Consider the following 20,921-nt stretch of genomic DNA (forward strand, 5'->3'; position numbering starts at 1 on the left):
GACTCATTGAAAGTATCAGATCTATTACACGTATTAAGGTAAATTACATTAACTTACATTCGTTTGCATATGATAAAATGCATGATAAGCATATATTTATTATTATTCTATTGTATGATTATTATCATGTTTGAGGCTTTACACTGTGCTCGGTTATATAATTAATGCATTTCCACCTGCACTGCCTGTTGAGCTGTTACTGGCCTGGCTCCAGCCGGTAGCACGGCCCCTCCCACCGTAACAAAGCTTTTGCTGCTTTTAAATACCGTGGGAATTTTGTGTTTAGCGAACATTAAAACAGGGAGAATGCTTATTTAGCATATTTCGCAGTACCTGGATACTGGCTTTTGGTTGTAGGTGCGGGCTTTGTATTTTATTTTTTTTTTTGTTATTATTTATTCTCTTGACAGGCATATAATCTGGCATATGCGACGGTATGATTTCAAGTGAATGTGTGTAAAATTACACTATAATAATAATAATAAAAATAAACAAATGCAATGGGCGAATTTATGTCTTGTCAGATTGCAAGCATAAGCAGCTTCTGACATTTGGCACACGGGATATTTCGAAGCGCACCTGAAGGCACCATTTTTTTGACACGGGCTCCGTGCAACCGGGAGGCGGAGGGAGAGTGTGTGACAGCTCGGGGGGACACGCCCGCGTGACAGCAGCAGCGACGGCGGCGGCGGCAGCGGCTTGTGTGTGTGTGTGTGTGTGTGTGTCTCTGGCACCGCGCACACTGCCTCCCTCCTCGGCGGTGACCGAAGTGTCTCGCAGCCTCCCAGTCCCAGTCCTTTGACGGAATAACTTCTCACACAACTAAATGAAGCGGTTGCCTGTTGTTCTGCCTCAGACTGCTGTGGCTTTCCGCGCCAGAGCAGCAACAGAGATGTAAAGCAAGTTGCACTACCGCATCTTCCTCTTGATATGCTTCTGATATAGCAAACGAGGAGCCGAGAAGTGACAGAGGTATTTCAGCATTCTTCTGGGACTTGTTCACGTTCGTGTGCCGCTGCCATGTATTCTGTGCGGAAGGGGGGGCTTTCGCGTTTAAAACAGCCGGCGCTAGGAGCCCTGTCAGCCGCTTCAGACCCTTGTGTTTAGAAGTCGCTCGAACTCGGGGGCACCTTAGAGTAGAGGTTGACTGAGTTTTTTTTTTTTTTTTTTTTCCATTAGTCGCTGCAGCTGTCTTAGCCTGTGAGCACGGAGGGGAGGTATTAGCAACTGAGGAACTTTAGCAACTGAATAATGCAGAGCTGCACCTGGGCCTCACGTGCTGCAGGTGTGCAGCACACCGAAGAAGTTCATAAATAGCACGTAGTCCATTCAGAGTCAATCACTATTAGTCCTAACTACTGTTGGGCATTTGTCTATGTTTGATAATGGAGCTAATTAACCAACAGGTGCGCTCACCTGTGATGACCATGCGCGAGGCTCCATCTCCTCGCTCTCGCGTTGCCGCTGCGTTAATGCTCCCGAAAAAAGCATGTATTTATGAGACCTCTCAGTTTAGAGAACAGCCAGCTGACCCAATAACTTATGAATGACACCAGCATGCAGAATGAAATAACTGCATCATGATGCTCATTTCACAGGGAAAGTTTATTTTTTTTTTATTTTTTATTATTGTTGTCTGTCCTCCAGACAAGGTCACTTTTCTTGTTTGTCTCAGTCTTATTGTTCGGGGACCTCGGAGCACAGTACCCTTGTATTGATGCAACTTTCTTTATATACAAGACTTTATTAAGCTCTGATCCGTGTTTTTCTTTCTTTCTTCTTTTTTGTTTTGTTCATGTTGTTTCACGCTAAAACTTTTATGGATTTTTTTAAAAAATTTTTTGCACTTAGGTTCTCAACAAAAACAGGTTTTGAGCATTCTCATCCTTCATTCAGGGACGTGACATGAAAGAAGTTCCTGGAAGAAAAAAAAAAAAAATTACTGACACATGCAGATTTGAGGTCAGCGGTCAGGATCTGCTGCAGCACAATGTCCCAGTGTTGGAAGGTTGTTTCTTTGGTGCACGCGAATTGTTTGAGGGATTTTTGTACCGAGAGAAATCTTTCACAAATAACGGCTAAATTATATCAAGTGTAGCCGTGCCAGTGTGCTAACATGCATTACAGCCAGAGTAATTAATGTTCCTTAAATTTTCCCATTATTGTGGGTTTCTTGATTGGAGTCTGCTGAGACAACAAATCTATACCACAATAGTTGCAGTGATATGTGTGGACAAGGGCAGGCCATCATTTGTTAAAAGAAAGCAACATTGCTCTCGCGTAGTTTCTTGTTCCAGTGACAACAACAGCAATCGAGCTTTTTGTTCTAAAGATTTGGGCTTTGACAAATGTGATGTAACGTATTTCTTTATTAGACCATGCGTACATAAAGAAGTGCAAGTGGTGCTCAGTAGGAAGTTATTGCATCTGTAGACAGGCCTGAATATCAAAAAGGTAAAAACAAAAATATGATTTTTTTTTTTACTGCATAAATTGTGTGTTGAAATGAAAACTTCATATTTGCAAAAATTCAGCCATTGTTTTCAAAATTTTTGTTTTGCCCTCTTCCCGCCACAGATGAAATAAGTCACAGATGGCCCACACTGATGTTTCGAAAAATGCCGGGATAACATATCTATCAAATCCTGATCTGCCGTCAACCTGTCTAATTCGCCCCCTTTTGTCCTGCGTTGTGTTCCGCCTCCCGGCTGTATCTTCAGGGACTAAAGAGGAAGATGGAGGTCCAAAGTGGTGTTCAGCAGCCAGACCCCTGCCCTCTGGGCTCTCCTCGGTCTGGGCCCAATCAGCAGAACGAAGTGGATGACAGGGAGACGGACGCCGGCGGCAGGCCTTCCGCCGACAACCACAGCAAGGATGCGCAGCCGGTAACCCAGAAAGACGACAAAAAAGTAAGTTGCAGGCTCCCATATCTGCAGATGCTGTGCTGTTTGCGTGTGTCTATATGTGTGTTTGCGATGAGTGATGAGATCCTGTCTGTCTGCCGAGCTATTCTTAGGTGATATTTTCTCTACTTTCACACCCTGAGTCATTGACTGTGTTGTTTCTTGGAGTGCTGAAAAGTCAAGCTGCATTGCGGTTTGCATGTTTTGTGATGTTTTTGTAGTAATGACATGAGTGATGTCAAGCATATTGAAACAGATAGGAGTTAGGAGCGCGGATAACTGCAAAGACGTAGGTGCTGAAAGGGCCTCTTTATACGCCAGTGCTGTTGCAAGAAAAAGTGAAAGTGTAGGTACATTTGGTCTTTTGCCTCAGCGGTTTAAAAGGAAGTAGGTAATGTGTTGCTATGTTGCCATGAGAACCAGTCCGGGTGAGCTACAAACCACAGCTATGGTATGCACATTTAGAATAGCTTATTATCACATGCAAGCCTACTGTACTGGAAGTGGCTTGTGCAGTCTCCACATGTAAGCGCTCATTCTCAAACATATCAACCGTCTGCTGTCTTGGAGCCCTCTGCACGTCCAGGAGTGACAGTAAAATCCTCCCTGGCTGTGCTCCATCTCAAGGACGTCAATCATGCTTCTATGGCAGGAGCCAGAACCTCTTTCCGTCAATCAGCCCGTGAGGCTCTGTACACCTCGGAGCAGAGAAGAGATAGAGGCAGAATAAACACAACAGATATACGAAAACATTCTCTAGATGACTGGACTGACTGCTACTGGCAGCTCTGAATGGGATGCTTGTCATGGCTTGCTGTATCAATTTTGAGTCTTTTGAGCCAACTATGAAGGAACACATTAATCAACATTACCCTTTAGGGTCTTCAGCTTGGCGAGGTAAAGATGCTTCTGAAGTGTTAAGCTAACATCGGAAAGTCTTATGTGTATAAAACAAAGTAATAATTGCAGGTTTGGTGTCAGTCTGGCTTGGTATATTATGTCTTTTATGTCACATATTTTCCTTATATGTTTTAACGTTAATATGCAACTCAGCTTGGAGTGGCATTTCTAGATACTAAATACATTTTTCACAAATGATGTCTTTCTGTTTTGGTATTAAGGATAATTAATAAGTGCACACAGAAATCTCATTTGTTAATGAGCAGCATGCATTCCTGTGCTAAAGCATTCAGTACATATGCTAGTGCTTGCACAGCATTTTGTCTGATAAATTCATGTAGAAATAGTGGCACAGTGCTCATTCATCAGCTCATCGGAATCTCTTATCTCAGACATTTTGTTGGGAAATTCAAAAAACGCAATACGCAACTGGATAAAAGGCTTGATAAGACAAACAGGACGTCCACACATACACACAACTTCCTGGTTAACTTTATGAAATTAGTTCCAACAATTGCTTTTGCCTCTTAAGCCCATGTTGACTTATATACATCGCCTTGTATACTTACAATAAAACCTTGAAAGATGGCCGCTGCCTGTGCACGAGCTTGAGTGCCTGGTTTTTGCTGTGGCACTGGTAAGCATTGAAACTCAAAGGCAGTAGATTCTTGATTTTTATAAAGCGGAGGGTTTCTAACATTTGTTTTTAATTTTGCACCCAAGTAGCAGACACTGCCTAAAAAAGGGCAACAAAGCCACTGTCCCTGTCATTAAACCAAGTTCTGTGCAGAAGTCAGAGAGAGGGAAAATTCTTCATTGGTTTGTTCTTCTTTCTTCCTTTTCTTTGTTAATTAGCAGAAAGATCAACAGTAGTGTGCTGTGCATTTTCAATAAAGGTCACGCAGGGAGTGTGGGTTCCCATTGACACTGCCGGAACAACTAGTTGGCGAGCTGACTACTTCTGCTGCAGATCCATCGATTGCTCCGTAGTGTTAATTCATCAAGGTGTCATCAGCGGAAGTGGGCCGCTGCTCTTGTACTTGTTAAAGGGTGTGTGCCTCTTGCTTGGCCCGTTGTTTATTAGTGATACATCATAGAGAATGAGGTGACACATTTTGACCTGTGGGCTCGGTGCTGCTGTGGTTTACGCGTTTAGTCAGCTGTTGCATAAAAGTGAAGAAGCTGGTGGAAGTAAATTTTTAATGCATGGAGTCACGCATGGTGTTAAATTCATATTACTCTTAGAAATGTACAAATGTACCTATTAAGTACCCTTCAGGTACCAATTAATTCCCTGGTGCTCTGGATTGTGATGCTATCTGCTGACTACAGACCCGGCTCTGGGGTGTTTGTATTCTGTGAAACAGGCCAATGGTTAAAAACAACATGAAGTTGTTCACCAGATATTTCCCCTCTCATAAGCCTGTGCACATCACATGGAACTGACTACTTGTGTGAATAGACCAATCAGATGTTCCGCCATCAAGTATAGCTATAGGAAAGAGCCTAGGTATTGTTAGCTGATGACAAATACACCATCTGCATTCAATATTTGGAGTAACACACTGAAAAAAGTATAAATCTCGTGATGTGTTATTTAGATTAAAATCATCATAGTCTGATTTTCCTCAACTCAGCTATCGTGTGTTTGTTGGAAAAAACTTCAGGGAGGATCAGTTAGTTTTTCTTTCAATACTCTTCTTTTATGTGTTAAAGCTGACCCTGCACTTAACCCCGACATGACCCCCACCATTACTGCTGCATCCCGACCTCCGTGTTGATCTGTGACACCAGCTCAAGTTCAGTACATGACTTCCACACCACCCTGAGGGACTAATCCAGTTGCATCCCTCACCGTGATAGCATCATTTTCTGCTGATTATTCTGCAATTAGCTTTGTTGAAATCTCAGAGCATCAGCCGACCACCACTGCTGATGAGCTCCAGTGCTGATTTGAAATATTGCACTAATTGGTGTCATAACAACCTACTGACCTTTAACTCATTAACTGCACTGGAAGCAGAAATAAGTCAAGCTGCAAGCGCACCACCTATGGCCGCACGTAGGAGTTAACTTGCTGATCCTGCAGTTTTTATAATTGTTCTCTGCAGTTCTCTGAAGAGGGACGTTTAAGTGAGTGTGTTAATGTTTATGCTTATGCACTCCATTTCCACATACAGGGTTTATTTTGTCTCTCATATGTTTGAAAAACAGAATCTATTCCTCGCTGTGGTAATTTGTATTTTCTTTCCATTAAATGAGTCATTAGGGACAGAGCTTTTAAGCGTGGAGTGGAATAGTCGAACCAGTGATTATTGCTGTTATATTTGATTACACAAATGAGAGACATTCAGGGTACAGAGGAAGCAAATTATATTAAATTGCTCACACAGACTGAATCTGCGTGCACTTGCAAATGAGTGATCAGGAAATTAAAGTCTGTGCCGATTACACTCGGTCAGGATTCGAATGAAATTCATGTTTGTTAGACAATAAAATCAACTTGGATGAACCCAAAACCGATAAGTGGAACTTTCTTGACTTTGCGATGACTTGTTGTCCAGATGCTCTTGACGCATTTGCCTAATGGCGTCTTGCTCATCATGATTTTTCAGGTAACTGGAAAAGCAGATGGCATCTCACCTTGCGCGGTAATTTGGCTTCAGCTGCAGTGTGACAGGTTAGGATGTGATTCACTGTAATCACTTCATTTTTGTCTTTATATGAAGAACATTGGCTGCCTGTAAACTCTAAAACTTTACGGCACTATTTTTCCCAACTTCACATCACGGTTAGGCTGATTCATATTTGTTGAACATATTCTGAATAAATAAAGTCAAGACAAAATGATAGAAATGCACAAAAATTTAGTGAAGATTTAAGGGAACATTTTTGTCTCCTCTGTCGCCATTTGCCGGATTGAAGCGAGTGCAGTGAGTTGAGGTAAATATGGACAGACATCCTGAACACCACCTCCGCGGCCCCCTTCGTCCTCCATTCTAAAGATTACCTTGGTGGTAGCTAGCGGGGCCCAGATAATTACCTTGTGTTATTTCTCCTCCCACACTTTGCTTTTGAAGTTGTGGCTGCCTGGCTGCCTCAGCTTTAATAGCATCCCGGCATGCCATCGATCCCACACCTCTCCTCCGGATATGAATGGGTAGTGGAGGTGGGCTGATGGTGGTGGAGGGAGCAGAGTCTGCCCGATGCCTTTGCAGGTTTCCTAAGGCACAGTTTAATCAATTGCCAGTATGCCAGAACATGCAAACAGCACGTTGTGTAAAAGGCTGTAATATGCACAATAAACTGCAGATTATAATGTGCTCTTTGCAAGAGGACAAATTGAGAACTGGGACCTTGTCAAATGCAGCACATTTACACACACAAATGGCTGTCTGTTTTTTTTTCTTCTTCTTCTTTTTTTTTTTTACTGCAACAAATAGAAGCTGTTATAACCGGTATAATGGTTTCTGCTCCGTGTTTGGAGAGTCCAGCACAGCAATTTAAAGTCCTCACAATAGTAGGGACCTTTAAAAAAAATCCTTACTACTCAGTTTTGTTGAGGAAAATTAATGGCTTCTCTGCTCAGCCGTGTCAGGGAAAGTAAAATAAATTGGGACAATTGTAGCTGTAATAGTTTTAAGAGACAGCTTGATGTTTTAATCCTCTGACAGCACAGATATTCTCTGTCATGTGCCAAACTATTTTGAGGAAGATGTGTGTGGCGGCGTCTGCTTTGCGGGGAGGTGCCATGTTACTTGAGTGTGATGGAAGAGAAGCTCAGACAGAAATGGTACGACTGCAAGTCTGTATCTTGTCTCATTACTGTAATGTGGTCATGAGCCTTATTGGAAGCATGTTTGTTTTTAAAGGTACAAGTTTTTACACAGTTTTATCTTGCTTGTGCTTTGGAGAACTGGGCAAAGAAAAATATCAGAACAGTCAAGATTTTTTAGTCTTACATTATTTTGTAGTATTTATTTTACTGTTTAGTGGAAGATGTGGAGAAAGGACCAAATATTGCACAGTAGTTTAATTACAATATCAATAATAGCTGCATCTCATTTAGCTTCCCTGTCACTGTTGTGTCTGCTGCTCTGGAGTCATTTTGGCACTAAATTAAATTGTTATTTCATTCATATTTATTCATTTAGTCTGAGATGTCCTTTTTTCCCTCAAAACATGTATTGCAAGAAATGTATTTTATTTGCATTTTGTCACATATATGTTATGCAGATCAAGAGACGGTATGAACTTTCTGAAAGAAATAGTTGGAAGGATTTGCACAGCATTTGATAACAAGAGGACAATTTGACATCATCACAGTAAGAAAAGCACAGGTGTAAATAATTAAATTAAGGATGGCAAACTTCCATTTGGCTCCTTTGGTTTCAGGGTCAGAGTGTTGTGCACTTTGATTCACTCTCACGCTGTCTCAGTAACCCCAAGTGTGGTCAGCCATGGCCGGTCACATGGTCAGCATGTTCTAAATAAGGGAAGAGGGATGTAACTTGGAAGAGGAACCAGACAGACTCTAATATCTAATATTTTACCATGTGTTCATTACATACACCCTTTATCTTCCCACACCGGGAAGGCTGCCTCATATTCCTGTCTCAACACTCAGACACACTTGTGTCTGTCCCAATTTGGTCAGAGTGTCCAGAGCGAAGGGTAATTGGGTCAGCTCCTGGTTTGGTCACCAAGGTCAAGCCTTAGTCCATGATCTCATGTATTAGGGACAGATGATCATTAGCAAGGAGATCGAAGAGCATTACAAATTGATTTTTGAATCCTTTGCTCCATTTTTGATCAATGCATGAATTCTAAGTGTACACCGATCAGGCATAACATTATGACCACCTGCCTAATACATTGTTGGTCTACTTTGTGCCTCTAAAACAGGTCTGATTCATCAGAGAATGGACATGGACCTTGGGAACAATCTTTGTGGGGTCCTTCAGGTCCTATGGACTGAGGGGAGGTTTGATTTTAGAGTCCAGGTCAACACCTTGTGATGTTTGTCATGTTTTTGAGTTGTTTCTAAACCATTTTTTTTGTGTGTGTGCCTGTGTCAGGCTGCATCCTGCTGGGGATGATCAATGTTATTTGCTTCTCATGTCAGTGGTTTTAATGTTGTGGCTGATCAATGTAACTAGCAAATACACATTGAAGTGATAGTGATATGCACTTAAATGCAAAATGACATAAATAAATGCTGAATAACATTAATGAAACATTCCTTTAGATCGTTAAACTCTGCAGTGACCCTAAGCCACACTGCATGGAAATCAGTGGGACTGGTGTAGGCCTACTGGTTAATGCGTTTTACGACTGGCTCTGGCTATTTCTAGAGACTTTATTTGTGTTCCTGCTTACTATTTTAATCCAGCCTCTTTAATCTGTCATACAAAAGAAGAGGAGATGATCAAGCCACAGCCTCTTTTAGCAGCTGTATTTATCTCTCATCAGTGCATTTCACTCCACCATTCAAAGCATACACTTAGTATAAACATAGGCGACACACGGACACAGACACACACACACACACACACACACACACTACCAGCAGATCACAGCCACCTTATTAGCTGCTGTCACAACACATTTATCCCTCATCTGTTTCTGGGAGCTGTCGTGAGCAAAAGGTTGCTCTGTGCTGCAAAGTGGCAAAGTGGGCTCCTCACTGTGTTTTTCATTCTCTCTAATGGAGAGCGATGGCATGGGGCCCCGGCCATCTCTATCTGTGGCCCTGTCCAAAGCAGGGTGATTTCTGCCCGAAAATAGCCCCGCTGTCAGCTCGCCTTAGTTCCCGGGGCTGTTGAGAGAGTCAGTTAAAGGGATCAGTGCTCGCTGGAGTGTGTGGCTCAGTGGTAAGACACGGTGCTGGTGACACATTGCTTTGATGGGATCACAAGCCGCTCCTAATCCGCCCTCGACACAGATGACCTAAGAGTGACCAGTCATGACTCCAGTACTGCTCGTCTCCCAACATCCCATCCAGTTGACCTTCGGCCTTTACACTCAGAAATAGCCTTTCAGCATCCTTCAGGCTTTAGTTGACAGCTGTTCAGGGTCCAAATAAGTCGGCTTAAAAACCTGTGGTGGAGGTTGCCTTACATGAGCATGTCTGTAAAAAAAAAGAAAATGGTTCAATGAAATCAAATAGTTCTTTTCTAAAGATAATGTAAGATGGTGCAGGATATTAAAGCAGACATTTTTCCATGAGAATTTGTAAAACCATTAACTGCATGAATTAAAAATAAAAAGAAGGCCAGCAATTTGGAATGCTAACATAAGCATGAGAATACCCTATTTAGAAGGCCATCTGGAAAATCCTTTACTGTGATTAAAAAAAAAAAAAAGAAAAGAAAAAAACAGCCGCCTCGCATTTTTTAATGAATTGCACGCCCCATGGATAGTTTGCCATGTGTCTGCCACACTGTAGAATGTGTGTTGTTAGTGGTTTGACTCTGTGTCAACGCTGGAAACTGTTCACTCTGTTTGTGATGACTTGGCAGCAAAGGAAAGGTCGAGGAAGACTTGTGCAGAATTGCCAAATGTACTAGAGTAGCAATAGTTAGTTTTGGATTTCACAGGGTGAAATTATCCAATGAGTTTTTATGTGTTGCTTTCTTTCAACTTTCTAATATTCTGGCTGTAAACTGGATCATCGTGTGGCTCTTTAAGTCTCAAAATGATGGACATCACTAACAATTGTGATAGAATCACAGATAATTATATGGTGCGTAACAAGGGGAATGTTGGTGGATTATGTTTTGCTAACTCTGATATCGTGTGGTCTGTTGTGTGTCTCTTGTGAGTCACAAACGGAGCCTTAGTAGGTATTGGGTAAACTTAAGTCTTTATTTTCATGTCCCCCATATTTTGAAGTATTATTCCAGTCATTCATCTGTTTCCATTTCCAAAAGGAAATTCGGTTCCCCTCTGCTGCTTGTATTAGAGATGGTTGTCTTAATGTATAATTATGGAGACTTGCCTTAGATCGTTATTGATATTATTTAGATACAATTTAATAAAACTTAATGACATTAATTTTAATTTTACAGGTTACATGATTGTTAATAGTTTGTGGATATTTTAATTTTAGGTGCACATACATGAAAGGATTTATCAAATAAGCCAACTGTGTCCTTTATTAGCTAGTTATTTATTTTTCTGGACCTTGGAAGTCCCAACCATCAAAGGTGAAGGAATTCAACCCAGGTTGTACACCTACTAAGCACAAACTATGCATGTTTGCAAGATGATGTCTTCCGACACCACAACATTGAGACAGCAGTGTCAGCATTTGGACAGTTACAGAGGATTTAGTCTGATTCTAGCTTGGCGTTCAGGGCCAGGGAGCTATTATTGCTTCCAGACAAGAACTCACCCAAGGCTCTCAAGAACAGATGCTAATGGATAGTATGGCAACGCTGCTTTCCATTGCATTTGCATGCTGTAAATAGTTTGTTTTATAAAATTAAACAATGTAGATTTCCAATAATGTTACACTCCAATAAAGTTCAAGTTTGAAATGAGTTCTTCAGTCATTGTTGAAACATTTTGTAATGATAGTTCTGTTTATTATTTTGTGGTCGACCAATGATGAATCAATAGACCAATTAACTAATCAAAAAATCAATGGAAAAATAAACATTTGCAGCCCTAGTATATGTAGAATTTATTACTGCCATTATAACTACTACTTTTATAATTATTTCCTAATGGCCTGTGTATGGATTTATTTCTCAATGCATGGACTTCAAAGATAATCCATCCTCAGACAAGAAGGCATTAGCTTTGTAAAATAATAATGACAAAGTCTTGTCACTGTACGCAAGACATGGCCCGACAGAAAATCCCTATTATTCAGAGTAGATCTCTTCAAGATGAGAGTGTTCTCATGGGAGGATGACCTCAGCTCTGTTATGTCCATTCTGACAGATGCTACGCCGTTTAGTTGTGACACATGCGCTCAGATATTTCCATTTCGACAATCTGTTTCCACTCTGAAGTGTCATTTGATTAATTATAATCAAGCTTTTAGCATGAATGGTTCCAGTGTTTAGATGAGACTTGGCTCACAGCCTTCATAACATCTTGACGGAGCGTAAGAGCAATATGATCCCTTTTTCTGCTTTAGTGTTCTATTGAAAATTTCACACTGCTATAATCCCAAACAAATGAAAAACTAAAATAGAAACCACACGATCTGAAACTTGTAATTTATTAAATCTGTCTGTTGTGTGAAGGAAAATTGCATGTCTACACATTCACTGCATTTTATTGGGTGTAATGATAGGAAACAGACGACTGTGCTTTTATGACCAAGTGTTGGTGAGATATTGGTGAGACACGTGGTTTACTGAGAGCCCAAATGACCATAAATACGAAACGCTTGAAATAGCACCAGTGACAATATCTTCTTTTTAAATATGGGTGCAGCTTATTCATATTTTCCAAATTACAGAACTTAACCTCTATTGAAATGGAAGTCAGAATAGTTTGGGGGTATAGATTTATAAGAAAACCATTTGGTGTGCATTGTTGAATTTATCTTTCTACAAAACAGACACTGTCAGACTTCTGATTATGTCAGTGGACCCCCGGAAAATGCAGAATGCAAGTTTGCCACAAATATTTTGGCACTGCACAAGATCCATCAGCATTAGCATGCTGCAAAATCAGAGGTTTATGAGTCAGTCCACAGGCCACAGCACGGAGGTTATTCTGAGCTTAAAGCGCCTGATCGCCTGAAGTGACAGTTCCAATAAAGATGTAATAAGCTATACATATGCTTCACTGGTTTTAAAATAATTTGTTTTATACTTGAGTGTAAACTAGCGGGGTCTTTTGTTATTGGAGGACGTGCTGTAATGTGCAAGAAGTTTGATGAGTAGTCATTATAGTAGGAATGCCAGTGGGCAGCGTGTGCATTGGCATGTATTGTTACTCTTAAAAGCATGCCATCTCCATCTCGCTCACCTGTTCGGTCACATAAAGGAAGTACTTTATGAGGTAATAAAAGACTTGGCAATAGCACTGCATGCCATTCATCGAGGTGAAAGCAAATAGTTCTTACATTGGGCAAAAGTTGTGGATGTATGATAACTGTCTCATTTCGACCTCAGGCTTTCTCTACACACCAGATGTAGAGTCATTTTTAATGGAAAAGAAATGGTCTCCATATATTATAGACCTTGCTGTCACCACGGGGAGCCTGGAGCCTGATCTCACATAAACTCATACACACAACTGGAGTCCAGGCCAAGCGAGGTACATCTGTGCATGTGTTGAGGGTTAACACAAAGCGCTGACAGTGAGATCGCTGGATGGGTGGGAGGTTGGTTGGTTGGCAGCTTAACTCAAAGGGGCATCGTTAGTGCGCCCCACCAGCTCTGTGATGACAAGAGCAAACACCTATAATATGTTCCTTGAAGCCTGTAATGTATGTATATTCACACCTTTTTAGAATGTGTGACCAACCCCTATTAGTTGCTGCAGATAGACTGCACCTGGCCTGCCCACTGATTAACACCATCACTGGCCATGTAAGACAGTCATTACTAGAGTGGATAACGGTAAAATACTGTACTCGCTTTTAACTGATAAAAAGGCAAAGCAGCTAATGGATCATGCTGTGCTGTTATACAATTGTGTCATAAAGATATTACTGTTTTAAAAGCTGTTGGCAAAGATTGGCTGTGTGCAAGCGCACAGGTCAGCCGACTGTGCCCTGTGATGGCGTGTAAATGAAACGGTAATAGAAGGTTTCATCACCACCACTAATTACTGAATGACAGTTTTCTCACCAGTGTGTAAGAGTGTGTGCATGCCTGTGTGTGATAGGCCTAATTAGGTAAACTCCCATTACACTTAAAAGTGCATTACTGCTGCTCTTTTGTAAAGGCTATAATTAGAGCGCAGTGGAGAGTGAGCTGTAATTAAGTTATTTCTCAAGTATTAGTCTGCTTGTTATGTGGGCCAATTGTATTGGAAATGATAGAATACATATTTGACTTTGTGCCAGTGCTTTGTTAACTTTATAGAAATTAAAGCTATTACGCACATAATTTGAGTGCGTGCAATATATATCTTGTCTTCTTCTTTCATCTGTCCGATGAAATTAGAATATCACAGCGGAGGACGTCAGCCTGCAAAATTGCAAGACTCGGAAAAATTAGTTGGAGGGAAAAAAAGGCAAATAACATACATGGTTGTGCTCACACATTCCTTGTCTCAGGCTCTTAGCCTGACTTTGCATTTTTGTACTGTGTCATCTGATGCCTGCAGTAGCAGCAGCATGAGTCCCAGATCCTCCGACTAATCCAGATTGCCTTCTAATCCTGATCATCCAGCCATTGACTCCTTTAGTTCTTTGCTGTTTCATGCAGTCTCTCTCTTTTAAAGTCAATTTAAAAAAGGCTATAAAGGCGTGCGTATTAATTGAGGATCCGAGACTAAGGCATTACAAAAAACAAAGCTTTGACTTCTAAAAATGTATCACACTATGTAATTATATCATCTGATTTATGCAGCACTGGTAATGGTGTTAATCACTGTCTTAAGAGCCCCTCACAGGTCTTGAAGGAGAAAGCAAGGAGACTTGGTCACGTTAGCAAATCCCATCAGACGAGCACAGGGCTGGATTGAGAGCACAGCCTCTTTTGCCATAAGAGCTGTAGCAGATCCTCTTTCTACGCTGTTGTGAATGGACCTATTTTTAGCAAGCGGGATGGTTTTCTTGTACAGATGGATAACTCTTTGCTGCACACTTGTGCTTTGTGTAGCATTTATTTCCCGCTGAACATTTTTTAAGCCTATGCAAGTGTGCCTATTGAACTGCTATATCTTGAAGCCATATTTTTTAGGCTACAAGTTGAAAGAGTAGGAACGTGAATTGGCCGATATAATATATTATAATATAATATAATATAATATAATATGTTGAAGCTCTCATTTTAAATTATTGTAAATGAGACATTTGCTGATTTGGGAAAATGAATAATGGCAAAATGCTCCCTCATTGTATATGCATGCAGGGATCACCCTCATTTAAGTATTTAATGTTAATTTAATACAGTATCCTTTGATACTGAGTCTTCAATTAAATATTTCACTCAATCCAACTTGAAAACTGATCCAATGTTTTTTTTTTTTTATGTTTTTACTTTTAAAAATATCCTCCTGTGTGTTGTAATGAACTCACTGGTTTACAGTGTTTCCTACAGAGTTAGATTCTATTTATGGCGGTGTCTGGTTTTGGGTGGGGTGGGGCGGCGATAACTTCTGCCTGAATTGGCTCCCCTGGCCTCCTCCTCTCCTTCATCACTCTCTTCATTAGCCACAGCTTTCTCCTTCTGACCCTCTCTTTACTGCTTCGGCTGCACACAGCAGCACGGGTTAATGGGGAAGCTATTCGCACCAGTCGGGCTGTTCAACCTTCCTCCTCTTAGAGTTCCAAATGTGTCGTGGTAATAGTTCTGGATAACAGTGGCTTTGAGACTCCTCGGGATGAGCCCCTTTGAATCTTTGTTCATGATTGAAGGAACAAACAAGTTGCACCAGACTTAAAGAATTAACATTACAACATATCCACTTACATGAGGAGTCTACATTGACTAGCAGCTATGTGCAGTGTGATAAACTCGACAAAACCCTGCAGGTTTTCTGTGCTTGTTAAAAACCCATCGTGTCTGTGTCTTCTGCCATCACACTAGATGTCGTCTGTGTTTGTGTGTTTCTCTGCAGGGCATACAGTATGTAACAGCAGAACTAAGATTTACAGTTTACAGGAGGAGAAGAGCAAGCCGACATTCTGCACTAGTTAGCTGTTTGTGGATGGCGGTGTCGCGGATGATTAAAAAAATAAACACAAAAATTGGTTATCAAATATACTGTTGATATACCTGTGTGTCCCTCCCAAGTAGGGGCTATAAGTGTGAATTTGACACGGCGTCAAAAAACAAACAAACTAACAGCCATATGAATATTAGTACTGGATGCAGCTAAGCTGCTACCATTTCGCTCTGTGCTCATTGAAGCCGATGCAGTCAGGAAAACCCTGTTGAGGCCAAACCTGTTCTTTCAGACCGGATTATGACATCCCTCCTTATGTTAAGTAAATCAGAATCAGAAAAAACAGAGCTCAGTAGAGTTTGAAACTTGCCGAATAAGACACCAGCTAAAACAATCAGTCACGAATGGAGGCCACAATGATTAAAAACATTCACATTTTCTATTTACCAAATCTGCTTTTGATGAATTGCTTACATGAATAATTATAAAAGGCTCACTTCTGATTCATTTTCTGTCAGTAATTGCCGTAATTAATCTCATCTCTGTTTCATTTCACTTCCAGACAGTCGTCTGTATCACTCGAATCAGTCCACATTATTAAGTGTAAAATTAGAATCTCAAATAATTTGAACCTCACATCCAGCGCTGACAACTACATTCACACCATTTCCTCATCGTTGCCACCACCGTCTCTTTTGCATGATAAACAACACAAATTGCTACAGTTTCAGTTAAAATATAATAAATAAAAAATGTGTCAATTTATAGAGCAATTACAATTTCTAAGAAACAGTGTAGCGCTATTCATTTCTTACTCACAGAACAATAGCCTTATAAAATAGACTTGGAAATGAAATGGAAATGAAACACCTCTCTAATTTCTGTGTGTCTTTGATTATATTACATGATAGGCTGTGTTTGCTCTATGGAAAGCCTGCAGCTGGGCCATTGGAAAATATGCAAACATGATATCGGGCAGTATCTTAATTGATATCAGAATTTTATTAATAATGTAAAGTTCAGCCTCTAGTTCTGAGAATAGGCTACGGAAAGAGGCCAAGAATTGTTCCAAGGTGACGCCAGGTAAGCTGAGTAGATGAGTGATGGTGCCACATTATCTATCTCACAGATTAAAGAGATAAAGGAAAAAGAAGAGGCAGAATTGTCTATTTTCCCCAGACGTAGGACCCAGAACGAGTGTCGTCCCCAAGGTTAGCGAATCTCATTTACAAATTTCACACAGGGAGACATCCCTCCTTCCTCGTATCCCTTCTGTCTTCCCCTGCCATCGCAATAAAGAAAGGATGCTTCCTATTTAGCAGAATTGTGGGCCTGCAGGCTTTTTTTTTTTTTTTTTTTTTTTTAACTATGATATTAACTGCCTGACCCAAGGTATCAGACGTCCTTCTCTGTGAACTTGCATTGCAAAGCCAATAACTGTTCATATGAATTTTAAATAGAAATATAATTTTTTTTCCTAATGATGGTGCCATATGTAGCAAAGAGAGTGTAACATGAATGGTGCTGTATTTAAAACCTTTAAAGTCAAAGTTGTATCAGCTTAGATGTTATTTGTATTGCTTTAGATATTAGCACAAAATGCAAATCACGTTTACATAATAAAAAAATACATTTGTTCATTCTCTCTGTAAATTCAGAGGTTTATCACATGAAACTTTTTGAACTGTAGTTTATATTGAGAGCAGCAGAGAGCAGGAAGGTCTGTGTTGTTAATGTGCAGGCTGTGTTCGTGTAAATATGTTGTATTTCTCCTTCCTTATCTGTAACTGATGGCTCCACAAACCTGCCTTGGCGTTATCCCTACATTCCCAGCCCTTTCTTATTTTTGGACGTGCTTGTTACAGAATGAAAGGGGTGTTTTGAGAGATGATCACAGACGTTCTCCCGAGAGAAATCTTGAGGACGAAAGTGAGCCTATTTTCAGCGCCGCAGCAGTGGAGTGTGGGACTCATTATGACTCACACTCAGAGCAGAAATGCTCTGGATGATGTCTGAGTCAGACACGAGGGCCAGTGTCCGCTGCCATGGTGATGCACAGACAAATGTAAGTGAACTCGGAGAGTGATAGAGATGGAAATTAAATGGAGGAAGTGTAAAAGGGTCGTGTGAAAACATTTTTGGCTGGTAAGGAATAGGGTCCTGTTGTGCATAATTTTTTGGAGTTTCTTATATGACAAGCACATCCAGGCCAAGCTGATTCTAGGAGAACTCAACAACTTTTGGAAAGGCTCTTATCATTTCTTCATTTCCTTTAATCAAACACACTTTATTTTGACTTTTTAATCAACAACTCAAATCTCGATTTAGTCTTTATTCCCAGCAGGAAACCGAGGCTCATCAAGAAATAGTTTCCGATAATAGTTATTACTTTCTTACTTTTCTTGATTAAATTAACTATCACTGCAATAACAGTTACTCGTAAATTAGATTTTGATGTTATTCTACCTTTCCCACATCCTCCAACACAAAGGTCTGAGTCTGTTTTACAGGATTTCTCAATCACTCATGTCTTTCACTTAATGATTCTCAAACGCACCCTGCAGTTCATGGCTTAACGCCAGTATGGCTTGCACTACTTCTCATGTACTGTATTTGCACTGTAAATATCTTGATAATGGGGAAACTTCATGGAGAATGAACATAAGATTGATGTACTGAGTTAATAATTATGTTTGAAAGACGAGTCTCCAAGAAATTGTCTTTGCTCAAAATGCGGCGTCCCTTGGAGCTCACCTCCTCCCTCTGCACGAACACCTGTGTTTCATTGTACAGTAAGAAGAAGGCAGTGATGTAAGGACAGAGCCACGTAACAGTCCAGCAGATATTAATCCGATGTGCCTGGCTTGGCCGGGGCACGTTGGCCTTAAGCCAGGGGAAGATAGAAGAGGGGTCAGATGACAGCGCGTGTTCCTGCCAAATCCAGCAGGTACAGCATGGGGTCAGGCATATCTACCTTACACTCCTGTTCCCGTTTTTTCCTCTTTCTCACACAAGAAGACACACACAAAAGGTACACAAAAGTGTCAGATTACGTCATATGACTTCATAACCTTATTAAGGACATTTTTTAAGAGCTTTAACTAACACAACCAATGGTGCATTATGAAGTCTTTCTGGTGAAATCCCCCAAATAAAAGCATTTTCTTTAAAATTCTCCAAATAAACAAATTTAAAAATCACCAGTGGATGTTTGGAATAAGTATTTACTCGTATACACATTTATACTGATACTGTTATATTGTCTTTGAGATGAGCCTCTAGACGTTGTGAGTAAAATCACAACACTGGAACACACACACACACACACACACACACACACACACACACTTCCTGAAGACACACACGGTCCTCTCCTATCAGTCAGGCTGCCAGAGGCCAGCTCTGTGACCTGAGAGTCAGTGACAGACAGCAGGCACGCAGAGCTGACAGTGCTGATGCAGCTCTGCTCCAGCCAGTATGTGACATTCACAGCCTAACCTCACACACCAGATTAAACCCTGCTTCCCTGAAAACAAATAAAAGCTTCAAGTGTATCCTTGTACTGTCACTTCAATCAGTCATGCGTCGCATTAGTTCATGTCTTATTTAGCTGAGAAATGGAATTCTCAAAACTTTTTAAAAAAAATTTTTTATTTGTCTGCACAAGTTATGGTTGTCTGTTTAATGCAACAACACAAATGTTATTAGTTACATTACGTTTGAGGAGGCACAGTTAAACTGTAAACAAGTCACATGCGCAGAGAAATTACGACATCCAACAGCAGGCGGGTTTACAATGCTCCCGTATACTTGTCGTTGCTGTGGTGATAACAGTATGCGTTTTTGGTGGGCAGCAGGGAGACGGTCTAAGAATATCTCTTCATTAAAATGTCGTTATTGGATGTGGAGGCTGTTGGTTGTTGTTAAACAGCTTGTGTGTTTGACTGGTCAGCCTGTGCCACAATCATGATGTTCCTCCTCTCCTCTATTAATAATAATCATTTCTTTGAACATCTCTTATCAGTGCAGTGCTTCTGGACGGTGTGTGTGGTTGTGTTTTCAGTGCAGCTGCAGCAAAGCAGCACTTAAAAGTGTTTGGATAACATGAGGAGAAGTTATAAGTACTTGAACCTCTGACCTCTCTCTGGCCTGTACACAGTATAGAGGTTTCTACAGTTGATGAAAAACACTGGAAAGCAGGCTTGTGTTAAAAGTTTGTGATTTTTGTATTTTTGTTGTTTGTATTTTTTTTATTTAGTCTTTTACATTATGTCATGTTATATATTTTGAAGATAAGTGGTATTTATGTTACAATTCAGTCTGTGTGATCCAGTTGTTGATGTTTTCTTTCCCCTGACATATGATTCTTCATACTGTGTTTTGCACACCAAACAAAAAATGCGTTTACATTACAATTTTTCACAAAATGAAAGTGATATTTCTGAAATTTCAGTAAAGTACAACTGCTCTGCATATGTGTTTACATTGAAGAGGTGTTTTGCAAATGAACTGCAGCTCTCGTAAAGTCTCATGGAGGCTTTACTTTGAGGAAATGGACCTCAAATGAACTGGTCACATGACCCCCCTCTAGCAACGGGGAAAAAAGTATTTCTGTTGCACTTTTGCGATAAGCTGTTACATGTTACGTCTGAAAAAAAAACCACCTCATGAGAGCGTAAAAGTGTTTTGGCGATATTTGAGAGGTTTTATGAAATAAAGGTGTTTCGATATTCGAGATGTTGCAATATTTGGGTTTTGCGCATTTCTAGGCGCAATGGAAACGCAGCAAATGATGTCATTAATTCCACTCCAAGGCATTAGCTGTTCATCCTGCAGGTTTCTCACCTCTCAGAGCATGTTCTCGTTTCAAAATTAGTAGATCCCTTTCTTCTGATTAATTTTAGTCAAAGTAAACCATGTGTGAGTCTACAACGGTGTGTGTGTACGTGTGTGTGTCAACAGGCTTTGGTGGCCTGTTGAACCACTTAAAGGATTCTATTTAACGGGTCAGCCGAGCAATTAATCAAGGGTTTAATTGGAATCCCGAGTGGAGTGACATGATTTATGCAAATAAGGTCATTAATATGCAGGCCTGCATTCGATGCTTAAATTAAAATGGCTCATCCGCCAGCACCGGCTAGCACTTTCATTACGGTAAATTAGAGAGCGATAATAACTCCAAACACACATATTTATTTTCTGCAGACATTCAGAACAGGACATGCCCACAGGAAGAAAAATATCAAAAGACAAAAAGAAGGAATTTCTTATATGGGCGACAGTTGGGAAGAGGCAATGCTAATGCTGTTAATT

At 40.6% G+C, this 20,921-nt stretch overlaps 1 protein-coding gene across 1 annotated transcript in view; it reads left to right on the top strand.

Annotated features, from left to right (window-relative positions):
* Nucleotides 1–386: 386 nt before the first annotated feature.
* The window catches only part of rbms3 (RNA binding motif, single stranded interacting protein), a 253,458-nt gene continuing 232,923 nt past the window's right edge, over nt 387–20,921 (top strand). The window contains exons 1-2 of the mRNA XM_047604581.1: nt 387–972; nt 2,721–2,909. Of these exons, the coding sequence (XP_047460537.1) occupies nt 2,736–2,909 (174 nt within the window). The 5' untranslated portion in view covers nt 387–972; nt 2,721–2,735. The remainder of the gene's footprint in view (nt 973–2,720; nt 2,910–20,921) is intronic.

The sequence above is a fragment of the Mugil cephalus genome, chromosome 14 (genome assembly GCF_022458985.1).
Source record: "Mugil cephalus isolate CIBA_MC_2020 chromosome 14, CIBA_Mcephalus_1.1, whole genome shotgun sequence".
In the NCBI taxonomy this organism is placed as follows: Eukaryota; Metazoa; Chordata; class Actinopteri; order Mugiliformes; family Mugilidae; genus Mugil; species Mugil cephalus.